The 13443-nt window shown below is 41.3% G+C and overlaps 1 protein-coding gene across 1 annotated transcript in view; it reads left to right on the top strand.

Moving 5' to 3' along the window:
• The window catches only part of SDHAF2 (succinate dehydrogenase complex assembly factor 2), a 13968-nt gene extending 525 nt beyond the window's left edge, over positions 1–13443 (top strand). The window contains exons 2-4 of the mRNA XM_049645076.1: positions 3670–3893; positions 3978–4087; positions 13154–13443. Of these exons, the coding sequence (XP_049501033.1) occupies positions 3670–3893; positions 3978–4087; positions 13154–13284 (465 nt within the window). The 3' untranslated portion in view covers positions 13285–13443. The remainder of the gene's footprint in view (positions 1–3669; positions 3894–3977; positions 4088–13153) is intronic.

The raw sequence follows: 13443 nt of genomic DNA, 5'->3' as shown, positions 1-13443 counted from the left end.
ATTTCAGACTGTAAACTTCTCTCTACTTTTTTATTGCACCTCATAAGTTTTTGTATGTTGTGTTTTCTCTGGTCTCAGGATGTTTTGGAATTCCCCTTTTGATTCCTTCTTTGACCCGTTAGAACTATTGGTTTATTCATGACCTAGAGTGTGTTCATTTTCACATATTTGTGAATTTTCCAGTTTTCCTTCTGCTGTGGATCTCCAGTTTTAGTTCATTGTGGTCAGAAAAGATACTTTGTGTAATGTTAACCTTTTTTAATTTGGTAAGACTTGTTTTGCAACCTAAGGTGATCTGTCTTGGAGAATATTCCCAGTGTGCTTGCAAAGATTGTGTTCTGCTGGAATGTTCTGTATGTGTCCGTTTTGGTCCACTTGATCTATAGTGTTGTTAAGGTCTTCTGTTTACTTATTGATCGTCTGTCCAGATGTTCTATCCATTGATAGATATCCATTGATATCTATCCAATGATAGATATCCATTGAATGTGGAGTACTGAAATCTATTTTTATTGTTTTGCTGTTTCTTTCTTCAGTTCTGTCAATGTTTGCTTCGCGTGTTTGGGTGCTTTGATGTTGGCTGCATGTATGTTTATGATTGTTACATATTCCTGGTGCATTGATCCTTTTATCATTCTATAATAATGTTCCTTATCTCTTGTGACAGTTTTTGACCCAAAGCCTATTTTGGTTGACATGAGTAGTGCCATCTTTGCTCTTTGGTTACCATTTGCACGGGTTATCTTTTTTTTCATCCTTTCGCTTTTCAGCCTGTGTAGTCTTACATCTAAAAGGAGTCTTTTGTAACAGCTTATAGTTGGATCCTGTTTTGTTTTGAGTTTTTAATTTTTTTTAATGTTTATTTTTTTTTTAATTTTGTTTTAGTGTTTATTTATTTTTGAGACAGAGAGAGACAGAGCATGAACAGGGGAGGGTCAGAGAGAGGGAGACACAGAATCTGAAACAGGCTCCAGGCTCTGAGCGGTCAGTCAGCACAGAGCCCGATGCGGGGCTCGAACCCACGGACTGAGAGATCATGACCTGAGCCGAAGTCAGCCGCTTAACTGACTGAGCCACCCAGGCGCCCCAATGTTTATTTATTTTTGACAGAGACAGAGCATGAGTGGGGGAGGGGCAGAGAGCGAGGGAGACATAGAATCCAAAGCAGGCTCCAGGCCCCGAGCTGTCAGCACAGAGCCCAACGAGGGGCTCAGATGAGCCCGGAGATCATGACCTGAGCCGAAGTCGGACACTTGACCGACTGAGCCACCCAGGCGCCTCTGAACCCTGTTTTTTAATCCATCTAGCCACTCTAGTGTTTTGTTTGGAGAGTTTAGTTCATTTATGTGTAATTACTGATCGAGAAGAACTTACTATTGCCATTTTATTTTCTATCCTAATTACTGATCGAGAAGAACTTACTATTGCCATTTTATTTTCTATCCTAATTACTGATCGAGAAGAACTTACTATTGCCATTTTGTTTTCTATCCATCTTGTAGCTTTTGTGTCCCTTTTTTTCCTCTCTTGTTATTATCCTTTGTGTTTCATTGTTTTGTTTTGTTTGTAGAGACCGGCGTTAATCCTTTTCTCATTTTCTGTATGTATCTTCTATGGGTATTTTCTTTTTGGTTACCATTGGGCTTACATAAAGCATAATCTATTTTAAGATGATAGCAATTTAACTCTACTGTCATTGCAAAAAAACTACTCTTTTACTCCTCCCGCTTTATGTTTTTGATGTCGCGACTGCATATTTTTATATTGAGTACCTATTAGTATATTTTGTTATTTTTTGATGTTTTTCTCTTTTAACTTCTGTACTAGCATTAAAAGTGATTTACCTATCACTTACAATATTACAGTATTCTGTATTTGTCATATATTCATCTTTACCAGTGATCTTAATACCTATCACTTACAATATTACAGTATTCTGTATTTGTCATATATTTATCTTTACCAGTGATCTTTATGCTTTCATATGCTTTTGTATTGTTTTCTATTGTCCTTTGGGTCCTTTGGGCTTCTTAAATTTGGATGTCCAAACTTCCCCAAATTTGGCAAGTTTCTGGCCATTTCTTTTTTTTTTTTAATTTTTTTTAATGTTTTATTTATTTTTAAGACAGAGAGAGACAGAGCATGAGTGGGGATGGGGCAGAGAGAGACGGAGACACAGAATCTGAAGCAGGCTCCAGGCTCTGAGCTGTCAGCACAGAGCCTGACGTGGGGCTCGAACTCACGAACCGTGAGATCGTGACCTGAGCCGAAGTCGGACGCTCAACCGACTGAGCCACCCAGGCGCCCCTCTGGTCATCTCTTTGTATTAATTTCTTTTTTTTGGTAAGCTGTACACCCGATGTGGGGCTCAAACTCACAATCCCAAGATCAATAGTCACATGCTCCCACCGACCGAGCCAGCCAGCCACCCCTGGCCATTTCTTTATATAAGCTTTCTGTCTCTTTTCTCCTTCTGGGACCCCATAATATTTGTGTTGGTTTGCTTGATGATGTCCCATAAGTCCCTTAGGCATATTTCACTCTTTTGCATTCTTTTTTTTTTTCTTTCTCTGATTGGGAAATTTCAAATCACCTGCCTTTAAGTTTACTGATTCTTTCTTCTGCTTGATCAAGTCTGCTAGTTAACCCCCATAGCGAATTTGTTTTCATTTGGTTATTGTATTCTTTAGCTCCAAAATTTCTGTTTGGTTCTTTTTAATATTTGTCTCTGTTTATATCGTAATTCCATTCATTCACTGTCTTCCAGAGCAAATTGAACATCTTGATGACAGTTGTTTTGAATTCTGTGTCAGGTAATTCATACGCCTCTGTTTCTTAAGGGTTGGCTTCTACAGATTTATTTTGTTTCTTTGATTGGGCCATGTTTTTTCCTGTTTCTTCGTGTCCCTTGCAAATTTATGTTGAATCCAGGCTTTCAAAAAAACAGTCTGCTCTCCCAGTCTTTTTAGATTGGCTTTGTACAAGGAAAGACCTTCAGCGGTCAGCCTGGCTAAAGATTCTGGGAGCCTCTCAAACATTTTTGTGTGGATATATCTTCTCTAGGCTGGTGCATATAAATTCTCTATTGGAAGGATTTTCTGACTTCTTATTTCAGGAGCTTCTTACCTGGTTTCTGGATTTCTCATAAAGGGAATCGGTCCATGTATTGTAGAGTTGCTGTCTCCGTGGGAGGAGGGGAGTGGGGGCTTCCTGTTCCACCATCTTGCTGGCATCACTGCCTTCTCGTTGCATCTTGATAGGTTTTACCCTTCTCTAGATTGGGAGTCTTCTGGGGATTAGGAACCATGCCATCACTGTATACTCAGACTCTAACACAGGCAAGTAACTAAAATATATACAACACCATAAGAACTTTAAGGGAATGCAAAGGAAGGAGAAGATACTTCTGCTGGAGAATTTCTGGAAAGGTACCAGTTAAGAACACATGTGCAGTTAGGGCCGTGTTCTAGTCCTAACTGCAGTCACTCTGTGGGTGACTTGGTAATTATTTAACCTCTTCTAGCCTCAGCTTCCTAAGCTATAAAGTGGGAACAGTATCAACATAACTTCTTAAGGACTAAAGGAGATTGAATGAGCTTAGTACTTAGGAAGTGTTGAGGGAATGACAGTGACGGTAGTTATTATAAAGATGTTTGTGCTTTATTTCAGATGCTTGCTCTGCCAAGGCGCCACCTAGTGTCACCCTCGCTCAGCACGACATCATTCAGCCGTTTCTACAGAGGTGACAGCCCAACAGATTCCCAAAAAGACATGATCGAAATCCCTTTACCTCCGTGGCAGGAGCGAACTGATGAATCCATAGAAACCAAAAGAGCCCGGCTGCTCTATGAGAGCAGAAAGAGGGGAATGTTGGAAAACTGTATTCTGCTTAGGTAGGGAAATACGAGTCTTGGCATCACTTGTCTCGTACTGGAGACCGCCTTTTCAGCTTCCTTCTCTCTCTTTCTCGTTTTTAGCCTCTTTGCTAAAGAATATCTGCACCACATGACAGAGAAACAGCTGAACCTGTATGATCGTCTGATTAATGAGCCCAGTAACGACTGGGATATTTACTACTGGGCCACAGGTACTGGGCATGATAAACAAACAGCATGATATGGGAAATAGGATGGCTTGTGGTGATTTGCGTCTGGAATTGTAGCCTAGGCAAATTTTTTTGCCGTTCATTCACGTAATGGACACTCAACCCAAACACTCTTCACATTCTTCAGAGTGAAGAAACGGTTTTGCAAAACAAGTGCAAAATGCTTTTGTTACTTAAAGTTCCCTGAGGCTCCATCTGTCCCTTCCATGTTCCAGCCAGGAGTCGACGTATAGAAGCACACACCCGATTCTTTCTGGATCCTTCTTGGGAAATTCCGCACCGCGCTTCTGCTTACTTTCCATTAGCCACAGTTTAGTCACATGGCTACATCTCATCATAATGAGAAAATACTATAGTCTATGTGTCTAGGTGACTTGGGAGTTCCTTTATTATCAAGGAAAAATGAGAGAACGGGTATTAGGGGACATCGTGTCGTTTCTGTCACACTCTGGGTCTTTGGTTATTATGTTTCCACTCAATACCTGAGTCATAAAATAGACACCATTCTGTAGGTTCCACGTGTGTGGAACCTCTAGAGTGTGATGGTACAGTCTAGAGGTTTATGTAGCCATTGGAAAACCCACAAGGTGTAAACTCTTTACGCTCTGGTCTTTTAGTGTCGTTGAGTAAAGTTGTATCGTGTGGGCATACCACAGTTTGTCCATTGACCAGTAGAGGGATATCATGGTATTTCCAGTTTTAGGTGATTATGAATAAAGCCACTGTAAATGCATATAGCTTTTTGTGGAAGTAGGTTTTAGTTTTTCTTGGGTAGATACCCAGGAGAAGGGTTAATGAGTCCTGTTGTAAGTGTATGTTTATGACAAACTTTTTCTATAATGGGACAGGTAGTAAATATTTTAGGCTTTGCCGACCATATAGTCTCTGGCGTGATACTCACCTCCTGCCCTTAGAGCACACAAACTGTCACGGACGATAGGTAAACAATTGAGTGTGACCGTGATATAATAAAATTATTGACAGGCACTGAACCTTGGATTTCATATAATTTTCACGTGTCATGAAATAACTTTTTTCCTCAACCATTTAAAAGTCATCCTTAGCTCACAGGCCGTAGTTTGCCGACTCCTGTGCAAGTGAAAGGGGCCAGGATCGAAGACTGGCCATACAAACTGTTTGATTCCATTTGTATGATATTCTGGGAAAGGCAAAAGTGTAGGGGCATAAAACAGACCGGTGATTGCCAGGGACTGGGTGTGAAGTTCCACATCCTTACCAGCACTTGCTATTATCAGGGTTTTGTTCTTGTTTTTAGCCACTCTAAGTAAGGAGTATGCAGTGGTATTTCACTGTAGTGAATCGACATGGCTCTGATCAGTAAGGATATTGAGGCTCTTTTTTCAGTGTTTATTTGCCATTCCTATATCTTTGCTGATAATGTCTCTTCAAATCTTACCCCACCTTTGTTTTTTTTCTTAATTGGGCTTGTTTTCTAATTGAGTTTTGAGTGTTCTGTATGTTGGATTCAAGTCCTTTATCAGATGATGTGTCTTACAGATTTCTTTTTATTTGTCCATGGCTTGTCTTTTCATTTTCTTAACATTATTTTTCAAAGAGCAGGTTTTTTTTTTTTAATGTTTATTTATGTTTGATAAAGAGAGAGAGAGACAGTGTGAGTGGGGGAAGGACAGAGAGAGAGAGAGAGAGTCACAGAATCTGAAGCAGGCTCCAGGCTCTGAGCTGTCAGCACAGAGACCAACTTGGGGCTCAAACTCGTGACCCGTGAGATCATGACCCAAGCTGAAGTTGGAGGCTTCACGCACTGAGCCAACCAGGAGCCCCGCAAAGAGCAGTTTTTAATTTTGGTGATGTACCATGTTTTATTGGGTGATTTAGTGGATTGTGCGTTTGATACTGTATCTAAGAACTCTGCCTGATTCAAAGTCACAAAGATTTTTGCTGTTTTCTTCTAGGAATTGTATAGGTTTAGAATCACCTGTTCAGTTTCTCTAAAAAAACAAAAAAAATCCTACTTGGATTTTGATTGGAGTTGTGTTAAATCAACAGATCAATTTGGAAAAATTTTTTTTAGCAATTTAGAATCGTCTGATCTATGAACATGCTGTATTTCCATTTATTTAGGCCTTTGACTTCTTTAATCAGCATGTTCTCTATTGTTGCATAACAGATTACCCCAAAACTTACTGATTTAAAACAAACCCACCTTTATTATCTCATCGTTGCTGTGGGTCTGGAATCCAGGCATGGCTTAGCTGGGTCCTGGGCCTTATTCTGTCACGAGGTTACAGTCAAGGTGTCAGCCTGGGTTCGGGAGTCTCATATGGAGGCTCAGCTAGGGAAGGAGCTGCTTCAAGTTCTCTCTGCTGTTGGCAGAATGAAGTGCCTCACAGGTTCCCCACCTGCAGGCCTGAGTTCCTTGCTGGCTGTTGCCTGGAGGCTGCCTTCTGTTCGTTGTCACCAGCGCCTCTCCCACTTGGCAGCTTGCTTCTTTGGAGCCTGCCAGCTGAGAAGGCGACAAGAGGAGTCCGCTAGTATGACGGAAGTCTCAGTGTTTTGTAACATAATCCCAGAAATGACATTCTGTTATCCTCACCACGTTCTGTTGGTTAGAATTAAAGAGTTCAGTCCAGCGCAGGGTGGGGGTGGGGATCACACAAGGGCTTGATACCAAGAGGGGGACCTCAGTGGGGGACATCCTAAAGTCTGACTGCTACAATCCGTGTGGTGGAGTTTTCAGCGTTATTTTGGACATCTTTTGCTGGATTTATACCTAGGTAGTTCATGTATTTTGGCGCTGTTATAAATGGTACTTTAAGAAAAGCTTCCAATCTCCCATTGTTGGTGGAATGTCAGAGTATAATTGATTTTTGTATCCTGTGACCTTGCTAAGCTCACTCAGTTCTAGAAGCTATTTTGTAGATTCTTCGGGATTTTCCATGTAGACAGTTGTGTCATTTGTGAAGAGAGATGTTTTTTTTTCTTCTTTTCCAGTGTGTATTATACCCCCTTTATATCTTTAATTTGCTTTATTGAACTATCTGGGATGTCTCATATGCTGAATAGCAGCAGTGAGAGCAGGCATCCTTGCTTTGTTCCCACTGTTCCCACTGTTGGGGGGAAGTATTCAGTCTTTCACCATTAAATATAACGTTAGCTGGGCGCCTGGGTGGCTCAGTCAGTGAAGTGTCCGACTTCGGCTCAGGTCGTGATCTCACTGCTCGTGAGTTTGAGCCCCGCATCAGGCTCTCTGCTGTTAGCACAGAGCCCGCTTCACATCCTCTGTCCTCCTCTTTCTCTGCCCTCCCCCCGCTTGTGTGTGCATGCGTGTGTGTGTGCTCTGAAAAATGAACATTAAAAAAAAAAAAAACTAAAAATAAATAAATAAATAAATAAATAAGTTAGCTGTAGGTTAGTTGTAAATTCCTTTTATCAGATTGAGAAAATTTCCTTCTGGTTCTAGTATATTGAGTGTTTTTCCATAGATACTGAATTTTGTCAGGTGCTTTCTAGGCATTTCTGTAGAAATGATCATTTTTTGGTCATATGATTTTTTTCCCTTTAGTTTATTGATCTGATGAATTTTTGACTGCTTGGTTTTTAGATATTGAACCAACCTTGCATTACCGTGCTAAACCCCACCTGGGCTTGATGGGTATTTGATTTGCTAATATTTTGAAGATCTTTGTATCTGTCTTCATGAGGGTTTTGGCGGGTAGTTATCTTGTAACGTCATCTGGTTTTGATCGGGGTCGTGCTGTCTTCATAAAATGAGTTGTGAAGTGTTCTCCTTTGTCATTTCCTGGAAGCGTATATAGAATTGGTATTATTTCTCCTTAAATGTTTGGTAGAATGTGCTAGGGAAGCCATCTGGATCTGAGCTTTTCCCCGTTGGAAGTTTTTAACTGTGAAGTCTGATGTTTTATTTTTTACTAGCTGTGGAACAATTCCTGTTACCTGTTTCTTCTTGGACGAGATTTGTTAGTTTGTGTGTGTTTAATAAGTGCCCATTATCATAAGCTGTTAAATCTAAGTTGTGGTAGTATTCCCTTTCTCTTTGAATGTCTGAAGAGCCGTAGTGAGGTCCCTCCTTTATTTTTGATGATTTATGGGTTTTTCTTTTTTTCTTGATCAGTCTGGCTAAAAGTTTATCAATTTTATTTATTTTTTCAGAGAACCAGCGTTTGATTTCATTGATTTTCTCTATTTTTCTTTTTCTAATTCCATTGATTGCTGCTCATTATTTCCTTTTTTCTGCTTGTGTTCGGCTTAATTTGCTCTTATTTTTTTAGTTTTTTAAGGGGGAGGTTGAGCTCAATGATTTGAGACACCTTTTCTACTATACACATTTAATGCTGTGAATTTCCCTCTAAGCACTGCTTTAGCTGCATGTTGCCACTTTGGATATGTTAATGTTTTCATTTGCATTCAGTTCAGATTATTTTCTAATTTCCTTTCTGACTTCCTCTTTGATCCGTGAGTTATTTAGAAGTTTCCAGATATTTCTCTGTTATTGATTCCATTGTGACCACAGAACGTATGTTGTATAGTTTTGGTTAAGTTTCTTGAAATTTGTTTTATGGCCTGAACTGTGATCATGATACTTGATAAATGTTTCACGTGCACTTATTTGAACATAACAGGTCTTTTGCACCTGCGGGTGAAGTGTGCTGTAAATGTCAACTAGGTCAGCTTGGTTGATACTATTCTTCATGTCCTCGTATTCTGACTGGTTTTCTCTGTACATATCCTGTCAACTAATCAGAGAAGAGTGTCAGAATCTCCAGTTGTAATTGTGGATTTGTCTGTTACTCCTTTCAATTCTCTCAGTTTTTCCTTTATGTATTTTGTAGCTCTGTGGTGTGTGAAAACATATTTAGGATTATTGTATTGATGAATTGATTCTTTTACCATTATATAATGGCTCTTTCTGTTTTTTTTTAAGTTTATTCATTTTCAAGAGAGCACGAAAAAAACCACATGTGATTATGTTAGAACCACCTAGATAATTTTCCTGTCCTGAGGTTAGCCGTGCTGCGTATACAGCCTGATCACGATAGTGAAGACCATTGTGCCCACAATCCTGAAGATTATGCAGGCCCTGTACACCAGGGGAGTGGGAAATACTGAGGGCCAACTTAGAAGTCTGACTCCCACACCATTCTTTTCCTTTGAACCTGTATTTGTCTTTATATGTATTTTTTAAATTAATTTATTTAAGTAGTCTCTACACCCAGAGTGGGGCTCAGACTCACAAACCTGAGATCCAAGAGTCGCATGCTCTACCAACTGAGTCAGCCAGGTGCCCCATATCTTTGCCTTTATGTTTAGTTTGAGCTTCCTATAGATAGCATATGTCGTCTCTTTTTCATTCAATCTTATGGTCTCTGTCTTTCCACTGGTGTGTTATGTATCATTAAGGGGCAATGTGGTTGAATTAAAATCTGCCGTCTTTGTTTCCTGTTTTTCCATCTGTTCTTTTTCCTTTCCCCCTCTATTTCCATGTTTGTTTGTTTTTTAGCATTTTAAATTTCATACGACCTCTAGTGTTGGTTTATTATTTATACCTCTCGTTATAATTTTTCTAGTGATTGCCGTGGGGTTTACAACCTACATCCTTAATCACAGGGTCTCTTCAAGTAATCTTATACTGAATTGTGTATGATGTAAGAACTTCACAGTAATATGCTCCCAAATCCTCCCTCCCATCTTTTGTGATGCTCTTGACATACTTTTTACTTCTACTTACCCTGTAAGTCTACACTACATTTCTCCTGCTTCACTTTAGACAGTTATCTTTAGAGCAGTTTAAAACAAGGAAAAGAGTACATTATATTTTACATTTGTGTGTAGATAATTATAACTCTTATATGTGTTGTGTATATGACAACAATATGTAACACAGCGTGTCACATATATTTTATATTTACCTTTGTGTTATCTCTGGAGATCTTCATTTCTTTGCGTAGATCCATGTTTCTATATGATATCATATTCCTTCTGCCGAAAGAACTTCCTTTAATATTTCTTGCAGTGCAGGTCTACTATTATGAATTTTCTCTGCTTTTGTCATTTTTAAGGGATACTTTCTTTCACTGGGTATAGAATTATAGGTTCACGGTATTTTCTTTCAGTACTTTGCAGGGGCGCATTTCATTTGCCAGGCTGTTAGTGTGCAGGGTTGAGTCGGTCTGGTCAGGAGTTGAGCTGGGTTTGGGTTTGTTTTGATTACCTTCATCATAGCATTGACTTCAAATTCTGGGTACTGTTTTCTGGTTTGCATGGTTTCTGACAAGACGTCTGCTGTGTCTTTCTTTATTCCTTTGTATGCAGTGTGTCATTTGTTTCTGAATGTTTTCAGCGTTTCATCTTTGGTTGTTAGCTGCTTGGACACGATGTGTCTTGATGTTTGTTTTTGGGATTTTTCTGCTTGGGTTCTCTGGGAATGTTGGATCCCATTACTCCATTTAATATTACCCCACAGCTTTTGGATTCTGTTTTGTGTCTTTAACTCTTTTTTTCCTTGTTTTCTTTTTTTTTCTTTTTAAAATATTTAAGTAATCCCTACACCGACATGGGGCTTGAACTCACACCACAGAGATCAAGAGTCGCTTGTTCTTCCCACTGAGCCAGCCAGGCACCCCAACTCTTTTTCTTTTTATGTATCAGTTTGAGGAATTTTTATTGGGTAATATTGATTGATCTGTCTTCTAGTTCCCCAAATGTTGAATCTCTTGATGAGCTTGTTGAGGTCAATCTGCTTTTTTGCTACTGTATTTTTATTTTTAACATTAACGTTTAACTTTTACGGTTTCTAACTCTCTGCTGAAGTTGCTTATCTGTTCCTACATTTTGTCTACTTTTTCTACTAGAGCCTTTAACATATTAGTTACTTGAAATTTCCTAATAGTTCTAAAATCTGGGTCATCCATGAGTGTTTTTCTGTTGATTGCTTTGTCCCTTCACAGTGTGTTGTGTTTTTCCTCTTTTGTGTGCATGTGTATCATAATTTTCGATAGAATGTTGGACATTATGCGGAAAACACTAAAGACTAAAGTAGATAGTATTTATATATGCCTAGAAATGGGCACACTTCCACTAGGCTATTAGATGGGGATCAAATCAGTCTAGTTAGGAGTAAAGCTCCCTTAGATTCTGTTTTGGTTTTGGTTTTTTAAATAGGCTCCACGTCAAGCGTGGAGCCCAGTGCAGGGCTTGAACTCACAACCCTGAGATCAAGACCTGAGCTGAGATCAAGAGTCTGACGCTTAACCGACTGAACCATCCAGGTACCCTTAAGTTCTGTTACTGCTTTGGTTCCCTTCACTGCACCACGAGCCTCTGTTGCTACCATGTCCTTAGAGTAGGGGCTGAGTTTCCAGAGGCATATCTCAGTGTTCCCCTTCTATTCTCAGCGTTGTGTCTTCCTTGTATTTCTGTGCCTCAAAAGGGATCTCTCCATGCTGTGTCCTTCCCCAACCGTAGATTCCTGTTGCGCCCACTTGGTGCTTCCCTCCCTTGGGGCAAGGAAAGTTGGGAGGGCATTATCCTGGTTCACATTCAGTCCCTGTGGCCCTGGGCTCCCAGGGGTGGACTTTCTCTGGCTCTGCCTGTCCCACAGGAATAGAATTTTTTTCCTTTTCCCTTTTTACCCCTGTAGGAGACTGGATTTGGAGACCTAGCCTCAGTCTCTTAAGGCTTTTATTCTTGAGAGGAGAAGGGTTGGGCTGGGCTTTATGCTTTTTTTGCACTGTTGGCCGCTCCCCTCCTCCTGGCCTGCCTCACTGAAGGAGGCATTCTCCAGCTTCCTGCTCTGAACCTAGTCTTTGTCAGGAGCGCATTCTGGAGGTCTGTTGACAACAGCCTGCAGGGTGTGAACTCCCCTGGTGTCTGTGGCCCACACCTGGCTCGGAGCAGTTTGTTCAAAATTGTAGCCAAACTCTTCTTACCTGTTCATGGGGTATCCAATGTCTCTTCTTCCCACACCTGTCTCGGGCGAGCAGGTGCCCATGTGGAGTTTCTCCTTTGAGGGGCTTCTCTTCCCTTACATTTTATTCTACTTGGTTGCCCCGTGACCTCCGTTCTCTGACCACTTCACAGAAAGTCGTGCTCTTTGTATTTTATCTGGCTTTTGTTGTCAGGATGAGCGCAGTGTTCTCTTGAACTTTCACTGTCTTTGGGGGAAGCCTGAATCTCCTGGACTTTATTTTCATCGCCACAGAAAACAGATGCCAGGTCCATTGGATGCCGGGCTCTGTGCTGAGTGAGGGGGAATCGGGCGTTGTTGTGAGGAATTCTCTCTCCCAGCATTGTGGTCTTGATAGGAGGGTCATTCTCCAGCACGTTATTACCCAAGCTTTCCCAGCGGGAGGCTTTGCTTGTAATTTGAACCTTGGGTGAGTGTCTCAAGTTGGAGAGAGAGGTTGGAGGTGAAGGTGCTTACTGGGATTCCCTCGTGTGCTCCCAAGATGACGCTCTTGTGTTTCTGCCCTCGATGCTGTTCCGTTGTCTGTCCATTCAAGTCTGGTTCTCCGGGTTTGTGTCCATTTTGCGTGCGTAGCCTTGCAATGCATTCCTTTTTGCTTAAGTCAGTAGAGCTACTAGTTTGTCATGTACAACTGAGGATTTTTGCCTCGGGAAGTCCATAGGCTGGAAGGGGAAACACAACACCCAGAAAACCAGAGAATACCAAGTGCAGAGCAAAACGGTGCGGCTGAGCTGGGACGGTCCAGGGGTCGGCAAACTTGTCCCTAAAAGACCAGACGGTGAATACTTTTTGTCTTGTGGCCATACGGTCTCTGTTGCGGCTACTCAACCCTGCCGTGGTAGTGCCACAACAGCCACGGACAGTGTGTCAACAGATGGGAGCGGCTGTTCCGATAGGACTGGTTACGAATACGGGCTGCAGTAGTTTGCCGGCTCCCGGTGGAGGCTGCCGTGTATACTTAGAGGGAGGATGGAGACGGTCTGTGTATCTACTGGTTCTTTGCCAAGGCTAGAGTTTCAGGTTTCAAGGTCCTTGTGCCTGAGTATTGACTGACATTCTTTCTGTCTATCTTTCTCTTGCAGAAGCAAAACCAGCCCCAGAAATCTTTGAAAACGAAGTCATGACGATGCTCAGAGACTTCGCTAAAAACAAAAACAAAGAGCAGAGACTGCGTGCCCCGGATCTTGAATACCTCTTTGAAAAGCCTTGTTGAGCTGTGCACCGCTGCCTGCCACGGGGGCTCAGTCCACAGGCCCTAACATGATAGGCAATGGCCTTGACTTCCTGCCTCTCCTTAGCCCACCCAGACCATTCGGCTTGCCTCCAATGATGGACCCATCTCTCAGGCCGTGTAAATGTTCAGTTTGACTCA

This window comes from Panthera uncia, chromosome D1 (assembly GCF_023721935.1).
Source record: "Panthera uncia isolate 11264 chromosome D1, Puncia_PCG_1.0, whole genome shotgun sequence".
Taxonomy (NCBI): Eukaryota; Metazoa; Chordata; class Mammalia; order Carnivora; family Felidae; genus Panthera; species Panthera uncia.
This window is presented reverse-complemented; position numbering and strand designations above follow the sequence as displayed.